General features: G+C 41.4%; 1 protein-coding gene across 1 annotated transcript in view; it reads right to left on the bottom strand.

Moving 5' to 3' along the window:
- Positions 1-5,665: 5,665 nt before the first annotated feature.
- Positions 5,666-15,445, bottom strand: part of mtcl2 (microtubule crosslinking factor 2) — a 35,218-nt gene continuing 25,438 nt past the window's right edge. The window contains exons 6-14 of the mRNA XM_030769041.1: positions 14,757-14,894; positions 12,580-12,705; positions 11,656-11,886; positions 11,388-11,534; positions 11,005-11,172; positions 8,398-8,658; positions 7,871-7,941; positions 6,279-7,770; positions 5,666-5,898 (exon numbers count right to left, since the gene is read on the bottom strand). Coding sequence (XP_030624901.1) covers positions 5,746-5,898; positions 6,279-7,770; positions 7,871-7,941; positions 8,398-8,658; positions 11,005-11,172; positions 11,388-11,534; positions 11,656-11,886; positions 12,580-12,705; positions 14,757-14,894 — 2,787 coding nt within the window. The 3' untranslated portion in view covers positions 5,666-5,745. The remainder of the gene's footprint in view (positions 5,899-6,278; positions 7,771-7,870; positions 7,942-8,397; positions 8,659-11,004; positions 11,173-11,387; positions 11,535-11,655; positions 11,887-12,579; positions 12,706-14,756; positions 14,895-15,445) is intronic.

Genomic DNA, 15,445 nt, shown 5'->3' with positions numbered 1-15,445 from the left:
GTCTGTGTCCCTCTTTCTCCCTCACTTCCTGTGTGACTCTCCCAGTCTGTTGTTCAGTGTTTGATTATGGCCACAGCTGGTCAGAAGGGCATTGTGGGAAAAAAGAGAGAGAAGCAGCAGTGTCCCTGCTGATCAGCATGACCCACATACCTCAACAGTTTTTTTTTTTATCACATCATGTATTGCATCTGTGACCAAACACTACAACTTCAGTTAAATGTATCTAAATAAGCATCTCTTAAATATATGTTCTATATGTTATATGCTATAATCTCTAAACAAGACCAGATACTATTACTTCACTTCAGCATTACACTACCAAGAGCAGCCACTTTAGATCAATAGGATTAAGTATTACAGATATTACTAAATACAGCCATCACAGTTCAGCTCTAAGTATTAAACATTTTAACGAATGTGGCCACTTCAGTTCAATATTACAACCAATACCAAATATTTCCACTTCTGAAAAATACTGCCACTTAAATTCAATAGATCTACCTTGGTATTACACCTATTACAAAATAAAACTTTTCTAATCCTAACCCTAACCCTAGTTCAATATTAATACCAAAATACTACAGCTGTAGCTAAATATCTCTATCACTAAGTTATTACCTACTAGTCGTACCTCAGTTCAGTATTACACCCAACTCAAAACGCTTCCTTTTCAGTTCAGTATTACACCTAACTCAAAAACGCTTCCTTTTCAGTTCAGTATTACACCAAACTCAAAACGCTTCGTTTTCAGTTCAGTATTACACCCAACTCAAAACGCTTCCTTTTCAGTTCAGTATTACACCAAACTCAAAACGCTTCGTTTTCAGTTCAGTATTACACCAAACTCAAAACGCTTCCTTTTCAGTTCAGTATTACACCCAACTCAAAACGCTTCCTTTTCAGTTCAGTATTACACCCAACTCAAACCACTGCCATTCCAGTTCAGTATTACACCCAACTCAAACCACTGCCATTCCAGTTCAGTATTACACCCAACTCAAACCACTGCCATTCCAGTTCAGTATTACACCCAACTCAAACCACTGCCATTCCAGTTCAGTATTACACCCAACTCAAACCACTGCCATTCCAGTTCAGTATTACACCCAACTCAAACCACTGCCATTCCAGTTCAGTATTACACCCAACTCAAACCACTGCCATTCCAGTTCAGTATTACACCCAACTCAAAACGCTTCCTTTTCAGTTCAGTATTACACCCAATTCAAAATGCTTCCTTTTCAGTTCAGTATTACACCCAATTCAAACACTACCACTTCAGTTCAAGTTCATATTTCAGCTCGACACAATGAGTTCACCGTTATAGTTTAATACTGGTGGTGTAAATAATGTGTAAAGAAAAGTTTAATTAATAATGAATGAAGGTGATACATATAGTATATAGTTCAGTGCATCTTTGTTTGCAGATGGATGTACCATGTACTGAGAGAAAGCACAATGGCAAAACATTATGTCATCAACAAACATTTATTTGTGAATTTTGACAAACGGGAAGAAATAATATTTGAGGCAAAGATCAACTCCCTCCCCCACAAAAGACACCCCAATCAGAATTTTACAGCACTTAGTTTTGATTTCTTTCCTTTTTTTCTTTTCAAAATTCAGCTATTTACACAGAATTAATCAAGTTTTTTTTCTGCTGGGGGAGGGGAGGGGTCGGGCTACATAGTTCAAACGGAACAGGCTCAAAATCATCAAAGACATTCAACTTTTTGTCTACGCAAGAATAGAAAGAGTATAAATTATACGTTTTATGTACAGAACATTTGTTTTTCAAGTTACAATATTAAGGAGGGATTTCTGTTATCCATTTTCATCCATTCTTCCTTGTCATCTCATTTTAGAGGCATCGTTTGACAAAGGAAAAGAAATTCATATGTACACACAATCTCGGTAATAATTTAGCAAACAGTATTAATAGTTTAAGCTAAGAGTAAATTTACATATTGCTAAGCATTGTGACTTACAGTAGTGGCATAATGAAGATGCATATTGACAAAGATGGACTTGGAGCATTTTGGAGGTCCTGGCCCAGAATATGAGTCTAATCTCCACACAAATTTCACAACACCCAACAGTCTAGACCTAAAAAAAACCAAGTTTGTTTGCAAATAGAAACAGAGACATATATTGCTAATTACCTAGCATTATTAGTTCCCTTTGAATTGACATCAAACCCCAGGAGATGGTTTCAGTGTTTTAGCTGGTGAGTTTGAGGTTCTTTCAGATGAACTGCTTGGTCTAGTCAATGCCATCATAAAGGAGGGCCCGAGGGACACATCATTTCAGGCAGAAGACAGAGGTGAGTATGGAAAATAAGGTCGTTTTAGTTTAATGGAATGGTATGCATGATTCTCCCCTCTTATAATCCTTCCCCCTACTGTTGTTGTTTTGTTGTTGTTGTTATTGTTTATTTTGAAGGGATCATCTGGACTAGGCTGAGGGAGTCATTCATGGATGGTAAGTGGCATTTGATAGCATTACAGCAATCACGTCACGTGTGAAAGGGCGGAATAATGTTATACAAGAGAGAAAGGCAGGAAAGCTTTTGTTGAGAGAAGACTCCATACAAAGTTAGAAAAATGATGCTGAGAGGGGTGTCCAGAGAAGCAGGATTTCTCAGTCAGCCGGACAACATGAAATCAAAATTCAAGAGCATCCAATAGCAACTTTCATGCTGATCTCCTCCTCTGCACTTTTGCATTTTGGCTTAATGATATCCAGCTAACTGGGACATTCTGCTTGATAGTACAACCCTGTAAAGAGCTCTCAGCGTAATAAGAAGTAAGCTTAAAAATATATATGTTTACTGCTAAAGTCTCATGTCTTCCCTATGAAGTTGTTCTCATGTTCCAAAATTTAGATTATATATCATTTCTGATCATCTTGAAGGGGTAACCCAATTGTTACGCACACTGGATATCTGGTGACATAAGACAAATGAATATTTGAGCTGAATCAAACAACATTACTATAAACATCTAGACTAGTCTCATTACGTTCAACAGACAATTGGTCAGGGAACTATATCAGAAATATCTTAATTTAATTTTTCCTTAAAAGGCACTCCTTTTCTTAAAGAGAAAAAAAAAACGTACAGCATGCAATGAACAGGAGGATGTGAATGACTATCATTCAGGATCATGTGGTAAAAAGAGGTAGCTGTGGAGAGGTATGACCCAAGGAGAATAGAAAGAAGGACAGGACAGTGATGTCACAACAGGAACTTTGGAATCTTATGTAGGAGCCAACAGAATGTTCAGCTTCAATGAAAATCAACAGAAGCTTTAGCTCCCATTGCAGTGGATGTTTCCCAGAGAATCTTTGTTTGTCTTTTCCTTCATTTCTTATGCTCCTGAGTTATGGCAGCAGCTTTGAAGGGGGAGGAGCCATCATTACAGGCATCTGGAATATTACAATCTAGGCTTCGTTTAAGACTGTCATTGGTTGTTAGACTGGGTCAGACTAGAGATTTGACAAAAAGGAAATCTAAAAACATCTTCGGTAATGCCCTACTTAGTAGAGATGAGCTAAGAGGGAGACATAGAAAAAAAAGGCTGAACATGATTACTCAGCTACTACTAGCACACTGTGTGTGTGTGTGTGTATGTGTGTGTGTGTGTGTGTGTGTGTGAATAAATAAGATGACTGTGTGCAAATATGTGTAGGCATATTAGACAGACAGTTTTGCTGAGCAGGAAAGAGGAAAAGGCTGTTTGTTTGTCCGCATACATGAAACAAGGCTGGAGGGTGGAGGTGGGGAACTAGTTTTCATTGCTAGCGAAACTAAAAAAAAGACCCTAGTTCTGATGGCAACATACTATAAATGACACTAACCCTCATACAGTCGTTCAGAAACCTACCAGAGAACATTAAACACTTATTTTCAGCTGGTCACAATACCAGCAGCTAGTGGCAAATAGCAGAAATCCTCTCCCCTTTAAGCCAGGACTAAAACCAGGTAAAAGCACTTTGAACAGGTCTAAGCCTGCAGAGCAGAGCACCATCACAATCTGAGAAAAACATCACATATAGTCTATCTATCATCCACATCTTAAGTAAAACAATACATAGGTGCACCAGTCCTGGATAGGGACTTGCAAACTCTTTACAGCAGACTGCATAGTTTGCTTTAAACATATCCCTGTGTCATGGCTTGAGTTTATCAGTAAAATAAAGAATATTACATATAAACTTACTACGAATGATCGTATTGTAAAGTGGGAAACACTAAGGATGGAGAAATTCTTTTCTAGTCTGAATGTTACAGTCGTAAACAATGAGAACATTTGCATTTTGTCCTCCTTTGAGTCATATATATTTTACACTGATGTATAATGTGGCTTTAATAAGTCTGTTAGAAGCAGTTTGGAATAAGGATACAGTGTCTCTCTTTAAAGGACACTGTTTTCCACAACCTTTTCTGCATCAGCGTGCAGCAAGAAAGCGATACAGGAACAGTGAGAGCGAGAGAGATAGAGACAGACAGACAGACAGACAGACAGGAATGGGCAGACTGGAAGAATGACCTTTACGTAGAAGACTGCTGTGGTTTTCTGCAGCGTACACAATGAATCTGACATTCACTCATTCACACACACACACACACACCCACCACGCCACTATTCACAATTTAGTTAGCTGCAGTGTAGAGGTAACCCAGACCTTCCTCTGACTTTACTTTCTCTCTATTTATAAAATTTATCATAAAACCTATCAGGGGATTTCACTGAATGGCTGTATGTCCAGTGCATTTTTCAAGTTCAAACCATATAATAAGTCGTCTTAAACTCTATGTCTTAACTCATTTTGTGCCATTTCAACATTTCAAATTCTCAAAATGAACAGCTCATACAGTTACATAGAAATAATGAAAACAGTACAGAAAAAAAAATGAAAACGAAATTGAAATAAAACACAGCTATACATCCAATCCAGACAATTCTAAGGAACAGTAGTTCATGACTTCAAGCTGGTTACTTAGAGGATCAAAAATTTCGACCTGTTAAAAAGATGGCAAGTGGACCCGGAGAGCTGCAGTGTGAGTTTGTGTTGTTTGTTGTAGGCTGGACTGCACTCCAAAGGCGTTTATTAAGGTGGTATTGAGGAGTTACACGTTGTCCTAACGTTGACATCCCAGCCATTTGATGATTGTGATTTGATCAATTAAAGTATGTTGTCCACTGTGGACTGCCAAAGACAATATTGGACCAATTTTACATAGAGAGAGCTGGAAAAGGAATACCAGGTTACCAAAAGAGTTTTAAATTGACTGGTTACAATATTTTCAGTCCTGGCATCACGGTGGCACAGATTCATTTTCGGGAGCTGCTCTGTCAGTTGTATGAGGGGTTCAGGTGAAATAGAGAAGATGATTCATGTTCTGTCTTTCTCCCTTTCCTTGGCATTAGAATGTGCTGACTGGTTAGAGTTCTAATCCTAGAACTCTCCAGGCACGGGGGATTCCACAGCGTCTAGTATTCATGGTCCTTGTTTTTTATACAGTGGGGAAGTCCTCTTTTTGTGTGTATGTGTGTGTGTGAGTGTGTGTGTGATGTTTTTGAATGTGTGTGTATGCAGGCAGTGTATCAGTGTGGCAGTGTGTGCAGGCATGCATGCGTGTGTGTGTGTATGTGTGTGTGTGTGGCAGTGTATTTTGTGGCAGTTTTTCTATCCATCCACATGTGTTTGGTGGCAGTGTGAGGAGTTCCCCTCCTCTTCTTGTCATTCGTTACTGGCATTAACTTTCTCCTCGGTTGCCATAGGTGACTCCTGGGGGCGGTGCTTGCACTGGCCCTGGCTGTGGCGAGTGGCAGAGCGGGAGGGTCGAGCAAAACAGGATGTGAGAGACTGAGAAGTGCAGTCACACACTCCATCCTGGGAAGTGGAATATAAGTTACATTAGAGATGATTACAACTGTAAATTAAAATTCTGCTTTTCTAAATTCTCTAATAACTGTATCATTTTAGCAGATAGCTAGCTTAATACAAGTTAACTACATATCACATAAATACCAGTTTAATCATTTGTTCGAAACCTTTTAAACATTTAAGCAACTAAAAACATTTTAACATATAAACAATTATATATAACTATTAAATAGCCAGGAATATAAAGAAAACAGTTATCCATCCACCACAGATTCTCTGAGATATTATGATCTCTCAGATTGCAAAAGATTTTGTGAGATCGTGTTGTAAGTACACATTAATAAGAAAGGAATCACTCAGGTGTGTAGTGTCAAAAAATTACTTACGTCAAAGTTGCTTGCACTAGTGGCCATTGTGTCCCGTATGTTTGAGTCTTTGCCTGTCATTCCCTGGTCATCTTGTGTCTGCTTCATGAACCTCTTGTTGACTATCTTTGTGACATTGTCATTTCCTAACAGAGCCCCAGAGAGACATTCTGGCTTTGGCTCATCTACGAGAATGCCTTCCCTTTGCCTCTTCTCCGAGCCCACAGGGATCTGCGTCCGGCTACACACGTTCCGGAAGAACTCTTGAACGATGCCGTACTTGTGCATTCCAGGCTCTCCAAGTCCAATCCCAATGCTGGGGCAGGAAGGCTTCCCAGCAGCTTGCCTTCCTGCGCCGACGCCACAATCAGACTTCCAGAGGGACTCCATGCTTCCAGAATGTTCAACTACACTGAAGAGGCTGGATAGGCCATCATTCAGACCACTAAGAACAGGACTATCACGGGTTGTCGTGGACCGAGCCCAAGCTGAACCATTCTGCCCGCTGCGGTTGTGCAGGTTCCACACACTCCGGTCACGTGACGAAGTTGATGAAGTCTCCAGTTTGGAAGAAGAAGTGGACGCCCTTCGTGTGAGTTTGGGAGAGCCATATTTGGGTGAACAACACGGTCTCTCGATGCGGCTGTGCACTTTCTCCAGAGAAGAAGAGATCTGACGGGAACGAGCTGACGCCAGTGAAGAGGAGGGCCTTGGACTCCATGCTTTCCCATGTAGCCCTGCCCCTCTGGAGGTGGAGGAAGCAGGTCCATCTGTCTGGAGGCCAATACTGACAAACTGGGTCGTCTGTGTCCCTGTGGTGGCCACACCCACAGTCTGGCTTCCGACGTCCTTGCTGCACTTCCTCTCCAGCGAACTAGAGCGGATTGCCTGCCTGACACAATTGGTCATCTCCTTCATGTCATCGCTGAGGTTTCCTGATATCTCCAGGCCTGCCTGGCCTTCCAACAAATCCCTGTGCTGCTTGGACAAAGAACTAAGCCACTGCTCATATGACGAAGATGATGTTGAAGAAGCAGAGTGAGATGAGGAAGGCTGGCTGACTGCATCCCCTCCACCTGTGATCCCAGCTTCTATGAATGCATGCCCTGTCTTGACCTCTTGTTGGAATTTCTCCTCCCTGGTCGGTCTCCGCTCCATCCTACGTACAGCTGGAGGGCTATAGTAGATCCTGATGCCTGTTTTATCTGGTGCTGTGTAGCTTCTCTGGGTCTTCTCTAGGCTCAGATCCAGACCAGGGAAGCTGGTACCGGTGCTGGGGCAATCCCATGTCTTAAATGGGTCACCTTTCTCCAACAGAGCCAAGTCATTCGTCAGGTATTTCCAGTTCTTCCGGTTAAGGTCTCCAAGGTCGGTACGGGTCAGAATGCTGGCTGGGTCGCTAGGATGCTCCCTTTCAACCTTCCTCTCTGTTCTGATCACCTCTTGACCCTGAAGGACAGAACTGGTTTCGAGCTGGTCTTCAGAGTCAGAAAAAGAAGTGATTGATTTGACCCTGCATCAGATAGGAAAGGACATAATGAGCTTTCTCAAAACGTTTCAGGACATAATGATAGTTTGTGGACTGGTTTTATGGAGTAAATGTGCAATTTTACCTCTTTATATTTGCCCCATTTGTGTCTGCATTGGTTGGGGTCTCTGTTTCTAATGTTTTTTCACCGACAGACTGAAAAAGAAGAGATATTTTACTACACAGTTGAGAAGGAAATGGACAGTGCAGTCACCACAGTCATCTGTCTCTCACAAGACACTCTTTAGGCCTTGGTACTGAGTCAGCTGATTTGTAGAAAAAAATAACAGGAAGGCAGACACATGAAGATACATTTGTGATATCACTTCCTGTCTCAGAGCAATGTGGTTTATTATGCACAGGCAAAATTTTAGCTTCTAGAAATTCTAGCCTCTTAAAGGAAACAGATATCAAATGAATTAGAAACTTAGTTTGCAGTTGATTATAGAGGATGTCATTGTCAGTCAAAGTGTGGTCAAGGACATAGCAAAAAACTCCTCGGTGACTCCCAAAGAGAGAATCTAAATGTCACACAGAAAGTGAGAAAATGTGACACATGACAAATAACCAACATGACCTCTGATCCTACTGTGGTTTTTGACATAGCCTCACCTGTGTGCCTTTGCTCTGGGCCTCTCTGAGCCGTTGTTCCCACTGGGCTCTCTCCTGGTTAAAGCATTCCAGTAGCTCCAGTTTCTCCCGGCTCCAGTTTCTCTCATTGATTTGAAGCTGTTTGGTTAGGTCCATCACTGCTGCATATGAGTCAGCCAAGAGGTGCTGATGCTCCTCGCGCTCCCTCTTTAGTGCCCCCTTCAGGTCTGGAGGATCTTTATCACTTGCACCCAGAGTAGTTTTGCTTGCTTTACCCTCCAGCTGAAGAGTAATCAACAACAGAACTCCCAGGTTAATCATTACTGAATAGTAGCCATGGCAACAGACTAATGGAACATTTAGGCAAAGCAATGAGGTTAACTACATTGTCAAGAGTAACATTTGCCTTAAAACATGTATATTTATGTACTTTTCTTTGTATTTATACTGAAAACATAGACAAACAAAGGGGAATGGGGTTATTACAGCATTGCAGTGCCACATATGAAGATCTCATAGGATCATTTATTGGAAACATTGCACTGCTTCCCAATATCATCATAGCCTTAAGCTGTCACATTATATTGTGAACATCCTGTGCTGAGGCACCGATACCAAAAACCTAAACTGTACTCCATAACAGCTCATGACCATCAAATGAAGGGCTGGTAACCATGGCAACAGTGTAATAGTCCCAAACTGCAAAGTAGAATACTACTGCATACTGCTAAAAGCCAAAGCACAGAACCCTACAATCCAGCAGCCTGAGTACATTTTAAAGACACACTGAATGGGATATACAGTGAATGTCAGCTAGCGTCACTGAAATACTGATATAACTCTGTGTTTTATCACTCTGTTACCATCAAGGAACCCTTCCTTTGTTCTCATATGTTCTAAAAAAAAGGATCACAAGATAATATCCCTTCGCCCTCTTTCTCTCCATGTGCTTCTCAATCTGCCCATTAGACCATTTCAAACACAGCTTCGAATCTGCAGCTATTGCTCAATTTTTTTTATGAGTCTGTGCCTGCCTTGTTGCTAAGCTGAACAAGCTTCTGTGAGGCCCATCAATTGTGTGTACCAGGGTGCCTGCAGGTTTCACCCATATATGGTGCTGCGGGAGCAATCTGGCAACTAATCCGATGTTCAAGTGATTAAACTCTTGCAGCGACACATTATGTCTTTTGTTTAATTCCACATATTATAGACGGAAACTAAAAAAGCTCTATTTTCAAGGGAATTCAGAGACAAATGGATGTTTGTGGTATAATGTGATGATTGTGTGTGTGTGTATATGTGTGTGTGTGTGTGTGTGTGTCTGTGCATGTGTATGTTTGTGTGGTGTAATGAGGAGAGGAGGCTATAAGCTCCCTTCCCAAACCTGTGATGATTCATTCAAAGGTTTATGAGAATGTTGAAGTTACAGCCAGAACTTGGATCTCTGCAGGGTAACAGCTGGCAGAGTGCTGCCACGTTGCCACTGTGCCACACTGAAGTGGCTGGCACAGATTCCCAGACTGAGAGGGGACTGTTGATGCCAGCTGTGCCAGTCAGATTAGGACAGAGTCTTGAGGCTAATGAATCCACTGAATATCTAAAGATTTTTTATACCTATTTCCAACTAAATTATAATAAAACACATTTGAAGGCATTTGTATATGTGACTAGGTACACTTCGGCTCAGGTTCTGTGTCAAAAAAAGGACCATGACAACAAAGAACTGCTAATGCTTTTTTATGTTACATGAAGGTTTGTTATTCAGATATTTGAGACAAAGTTGGGTCAAGCAGTACAACTGCAATCAGTTGTGCCATGTCTACTTCTGTCCCTCTGTTTTTATTTTTGTTCATGTCATTTTTCATTCTCTCTATCGCTTGACACAGTGTGTGAGTGCTGACCTTGGAAGTGAGAAACAAAAGCTGTGGAAAGAGGGAGAAAGAGCATGAGCTGGTGCCAGAGAGAAAGGAAACAGGCTGAAAACTGGCCCAACCCAGAGCTCTAGCAAAGTCTCACTGGGTTTGGACCATAACATCATAGCGTCACCAGAGCTGTTATCCAGAGCGGCAGGGAGTGTAAGGGTCATATATAACATAACCAAATTCATTTTCTCCTCTCTACCTCATTTCTCCCTCCATCTGTCTCGGTCACTCCCAGATCTATTTTCAACTCTCTCTCTCTGTCTTTCTTTCTCTCTCTCTCTTTCTCTTTCTGTCTCTCTTTCTCTCTCTCTCTCTTTGCATTGATCTACAGAGGGCTCACCCTTTGCTTTAATTAAGTCATTACAGAGGGCTGCAGTTACGAGTGTGTGTGAGAGTTTGACCATATTAAACTCATGTCTCACTATCCGAGCTTTTCCCTGGGCCAATAAGCAGCCTGTCAGGAAACTCAACACCCCAACCAGTCTAACACACAACTGCTGACGTTCTGAAGACTACTCCACCTTATCATGTTGAATCATTTACTACAGTACTTGCCTCCCACAGTCTGTGGCAGGTGTTTCAACTGCATCGTTTGTTTGTCGCCTGCATCTATCTGGTCTAAAAAGCTGCAGCTAAACTCTCTCGCCCATAATATGTATCGGTAGGTGAATGTTTACCATGTCATGTCATATTGTTGTCAGCTCACCTGTGTGATGAGGCTCTTCAGCTCAGTCCGTTCCACCTCCCAGGAAGCCTTGGCCCGGGCAAACTGCTGGGTGAGCTCCTGGGACCCCTGCCGCTCCTCACGGAGCTCTGCACTGAGATCCTGCAACGCCTCTTTCAGATCCGACAAAGTACCGCTCATCCCACCAGTCTGTTAAGGATGCAACAGGAGATTAAATGGTAACCAAGTTACCATCAATTACACTTACAAATCCCTGTTTTTACATTTAAATTTCATCCAAATTAAAGGTCCATACCAAATAGTGACCACCACATGCTCCACATAAAGAGGAATAAATCTAGATATCTTCCAGTCTAGACATGAATAAACAACTAGTCTTTCATCTCTTGTCTGAGCATACATACCTGCTTCTGACTCTTTTCTAGAGCTGTATGTTCTTTGGTTGTTGGGCTGAGAGGTTGCTCCTCAGTGGCAGCCATTTTGTTATCCCCTGGAAGGGTAGTCAGGCCATCTTCTTCTAGCAGAAGGTAAAGATCTTTCACGCTGTTCACCTGTAACAAAAGGACACTGCTGTTGCTTGGCTGGTAGGCTTGCCGACATGTTGATTAACTGATTGGGCAGTTCACTTGCCACAGTGAGACACGGGTTGTGTGTTAGAGCAGAATGACAAACCTCAAGGATATCCTTGTCCTCTCCATCCAGCTTCTTGCCCAGTCTCCACTGCTTTAGGAACCATCTCAGTTTGAGACTGATAAGGAGAAGGTTCTGTTTGAGCTGTTGAGACTCCTGAACCAGCAGGTTTCTCTCCTGGCTCCACAGCTTCTGTTGCAGACGAGACTGCAGACTCAAACTCTGCAACTGGAAATCCTTCCGAACAAGAACCTTCTGATGCTCCTCTTGCAGCTGAAGGTGTAGAGAATAGATGGGAGAGATAGTAAGGGTGAAGTCAGATAGGAACAAAGAAAGAGAGAAGAAAAAAAAGAGACAGGGACAGCAAGACAGAGAGTGACAGGGATGGCCGTAAAGAAAGACAAGAGAAAGAAGAGGGAGGGTAGGTGTGGTACCTTTGAAGTTTGCAAAGCAAGCAAATCCATTATGCTCACAGGATGAACGGGAGGGGGGTTGATGTACTAAAGAATGATGTAAACATATGCTACTGTCTGCTCACTGTGTTGGCTACATAATCATGAGAAATGCCACGTGATGACATATATCTGTCGTCTGCATTTTACAAAAACAATGTTATGACCACCTGGTAAGCACCTGTGTAGCTTCCCACTGCATGACCTGTACCAGCAGCAAACATCTCCGTCAGCACAATCTCTGTGTTCACCAGTTTGCAACACCTGTGCCATTTGCACAGAGAATGTATCTTTGACCAACGCCTATCTAGGGCTGATACTGTCTACTGTTAGCTTCATAGCTATGGTGTGAATATGCCGGACATCATTTCTCAAAGTGTGGGTTCATCTGCTATGGAAATAGCTCTGCATGTTCATTTGTTTGGTTTTCTCACTTTATGCCCAAAGTGTGGGGTGTTCTGAGTGTGAGGTGTCTCTTATAATTTGCTTCATGTGAACCAGTTGGGTTGAGTACCTGAGACAGTTTGAGGGAGGTGCTCTGTGTATCATCTCTGTGTGCTTGTCTCTCCAGAGACAACTCCTTCTCAACACTCTGTGTTTTCTCCCTTGCTTCCAACAGCAATGCCTGCAGCTCACATACCTGCTCTGGTAACTAGAGAGAGAGAGAGAGAGAGAGAGAGAGAGAGGGAAAAGATTAGGAATAAACATACTGTGATACACATATGATAGGCTTATATGACCTATGTTTTATAGGTATTGGTTCACAAAGAGTACGTTATTCACCAAAACAGTTAGTGATCTGTCTCCTCTTTCTGGGAACAATACATAGGAAAAGCCCATCCAGGAAACTGAATGGCTTCCAAGTTAACTGAAGGCACAAGACCCGAGGGCACGGTCCCGTGGTTTTCATTTTAGTCACATCTTACTAAGAACAACATTTGTCAGCTTTTTAAGCACTGGTTGATAGACTGGGAGTGGCACAGATGAATGGAAGGACCCTATATATTTCCTGGGAGATTTAACAGTGTGTAATTTTGTATTTTGGGGCTTCGATATAAAATGAGTTTTAAGGATTTATTCTTCTGTAGGATGTTGAACTGATTTCATTATTCACAGTGCTGGTTTTTTTTCTAACTGTACAAATGGTTTCTTTTCTCATGTTTTAACCTGTTGAACACCATGGCTGGTTATACAGAAAAGAAAAGCTATATGATCTGATGTATGGTTTTTTTTTAGATATTTTCAGTCGCACTGCATCATTTTTGACATCCTTTCTCAGCAGGAAAGAGTACTAAGTGTATTGAAATGCAGTAAGTTTGTCTACCTGGCAGTGTGCCAATGAGCTCCTTCTCAAAAGCAGTCTTACAGAACTGATTGCTGGCTTCTTAATTTAAAATACATACAGCATTTACTTTACTGTTCTCCCTCTCTCTCTCATTCTCTCTCCCTACTATTACTGCATCTACTGTGCTTTTTCACCAGTTTGGTTCAAAGAGAAAAACTTTACTGTTTATTTATTTAACATTTTTATTCTATTTTATTTATTACTGTTTATTTAACATTTACAAATTTAATGACAAAGTGCTGAACATCTGTGTCACTCAGCTCTCACAGCCTAGGTGCTACTATGGTGAATAATCAGAAATAATCATTACAAAACTCAGTTATAAAAGCTTCTGTCTGTCTGCAGACAGTCATGTTTGAGATATTTGTATCTCGGCTCTACTAATGGCTGTACCATCTGCTCTGTCTTATGTTTAGTGACAAGGGAAACATTCAGGGTCTACTCCTCTGTGACATCACGTTGTTCCAGGATGTCATCGAAACACTTTCAGTCTCCCTCCAGGCATTACTGTGCGATCACAGATCATTAGCCCATGATACAGAATGAGAGAGAATAAGGGACATGAAGAGGGACTGACATTGCGAGATGTCAAATATCCATCCACGAGTTGTGAGGGTGACTGTGGGTATGCACACAGTGCTGGGAAATAATCTTATGACTGCAATATTTTTAACTTTTTTCCTCTTTGGAAAGCTACCTACATGGAAAACCATGACATGCATGATATGAAGTCCTTTGCAGGCTTTGACAAAACCTCATAAGGTTTGTTTTTTTTTTGTTTGTGAGTATGTAATTTGATTGTTTATTACTAATATTACAACAAACATTAATCATGGTAATGAGAACAGAAAAGATTTTCCAGGCATCTTTGCCTGCTAAATTTTAAGCATGGTTTTAATATCATCATTAGTAGTAACAAATAATAAAGCTATAACCACAGACTGCTAGTGCACAGGCATAATGACACCTCACTTTCATTATGATGTAGAAAAGATCACAGATTTAACCCAGAGGTGACCTAACAGTATGCACTCTGATTCCTCTTGAGACCTCCCCTGCTCCCATGAGTATATATTTAATAACGATAGCAACAGGCATTTCCTCTAAGCGGAGGTCAGCTTGGCCTATTGTACTCCTCTGAAGCCGTTTTTTTATTGCTTTTACAGACCCTTGTTACCATGGAGACCTCCTATCAAGAGGTCACACAAACAAGAGCAACAGACGCTTCCTTCTTGTGCTGTGGGACATGATGTCATCATAAAGAGGCAGTGTGATGTGGGCATGATTAAACCACTATTGGAAGCAAAGGGAAACCACATTCATCCACTTCTCTTTGTGTGACCTACCAGAGAAGGGTTGGTCTCGTTTGAATCTGGTGAGTGCTCCTTGTTGCTGTCTTTGTGGATGATGCTCTCGTCCTCTGTTTTGCATGGGTGTGGTTCTTGGCATTTGTCCTCTCTCTCCGATTGGTCCCTAAAGTCGGGCTGTTGCATGCATGCATGGGCAAGTTAATGAAGGAAAGAAAAAAAAAAACAATAAAGAGAGACAAGACAGATATGAGAGAGGAGGAAAGAAAGGGAAAATAGAAATGGACAGAAGAAAAATGTGGACATTAAGATGTGAGTTTAAGATGGATGGATCGAGTGACAGACAGAAAAAAAAAGTGGAGAGAAGGTGGATTGAAAAAGACAGTAAAAAACAAAAATAAGAAAAAAGTGACAGATCCAACATGGATTTCACAAAACATGTTGAAAGAAAAATTTCACAATATGAAAAAAAGTGTGTAAAGGAAAAACAGTTTGGTCATTGTGGCATAGGACATTGTGGAAAAAAGAAACAAAACTACAATGAGAGGTACAAGCGACTGCTGGTGAACGAAGAAGAGAGGGGGCAGGAAGGGAAAGAAGAGAATCAAAAAGAGGGGGAGAGGAAGAGGAAAGGGAAGAGAAAACAAAACAGAGCAAAGACCACAGATCATGGTGCCCATGCAGTAAGAGGCAGAGAGAAGAGGGGTAGACAGGGTAGAGAAAGAGAA

Source organism: Chanos chanos, chromosome 3 (genome assembly GCF_902362185.1).
Source record: "Chanos chanos chromosome 3, fChaCha1.1, whole genome shotgun sequence".
In the NCBI taxonomy this organism is placed as follows: Eukaryota; Metazoa; Chordata; class Actinopteri; order Gonorynchiformes; family Chanidae; genus Chanos; species Chanos chanos.
This window is presented reverse-complemented; position numbering and strand designations above follow the sequence as displayed.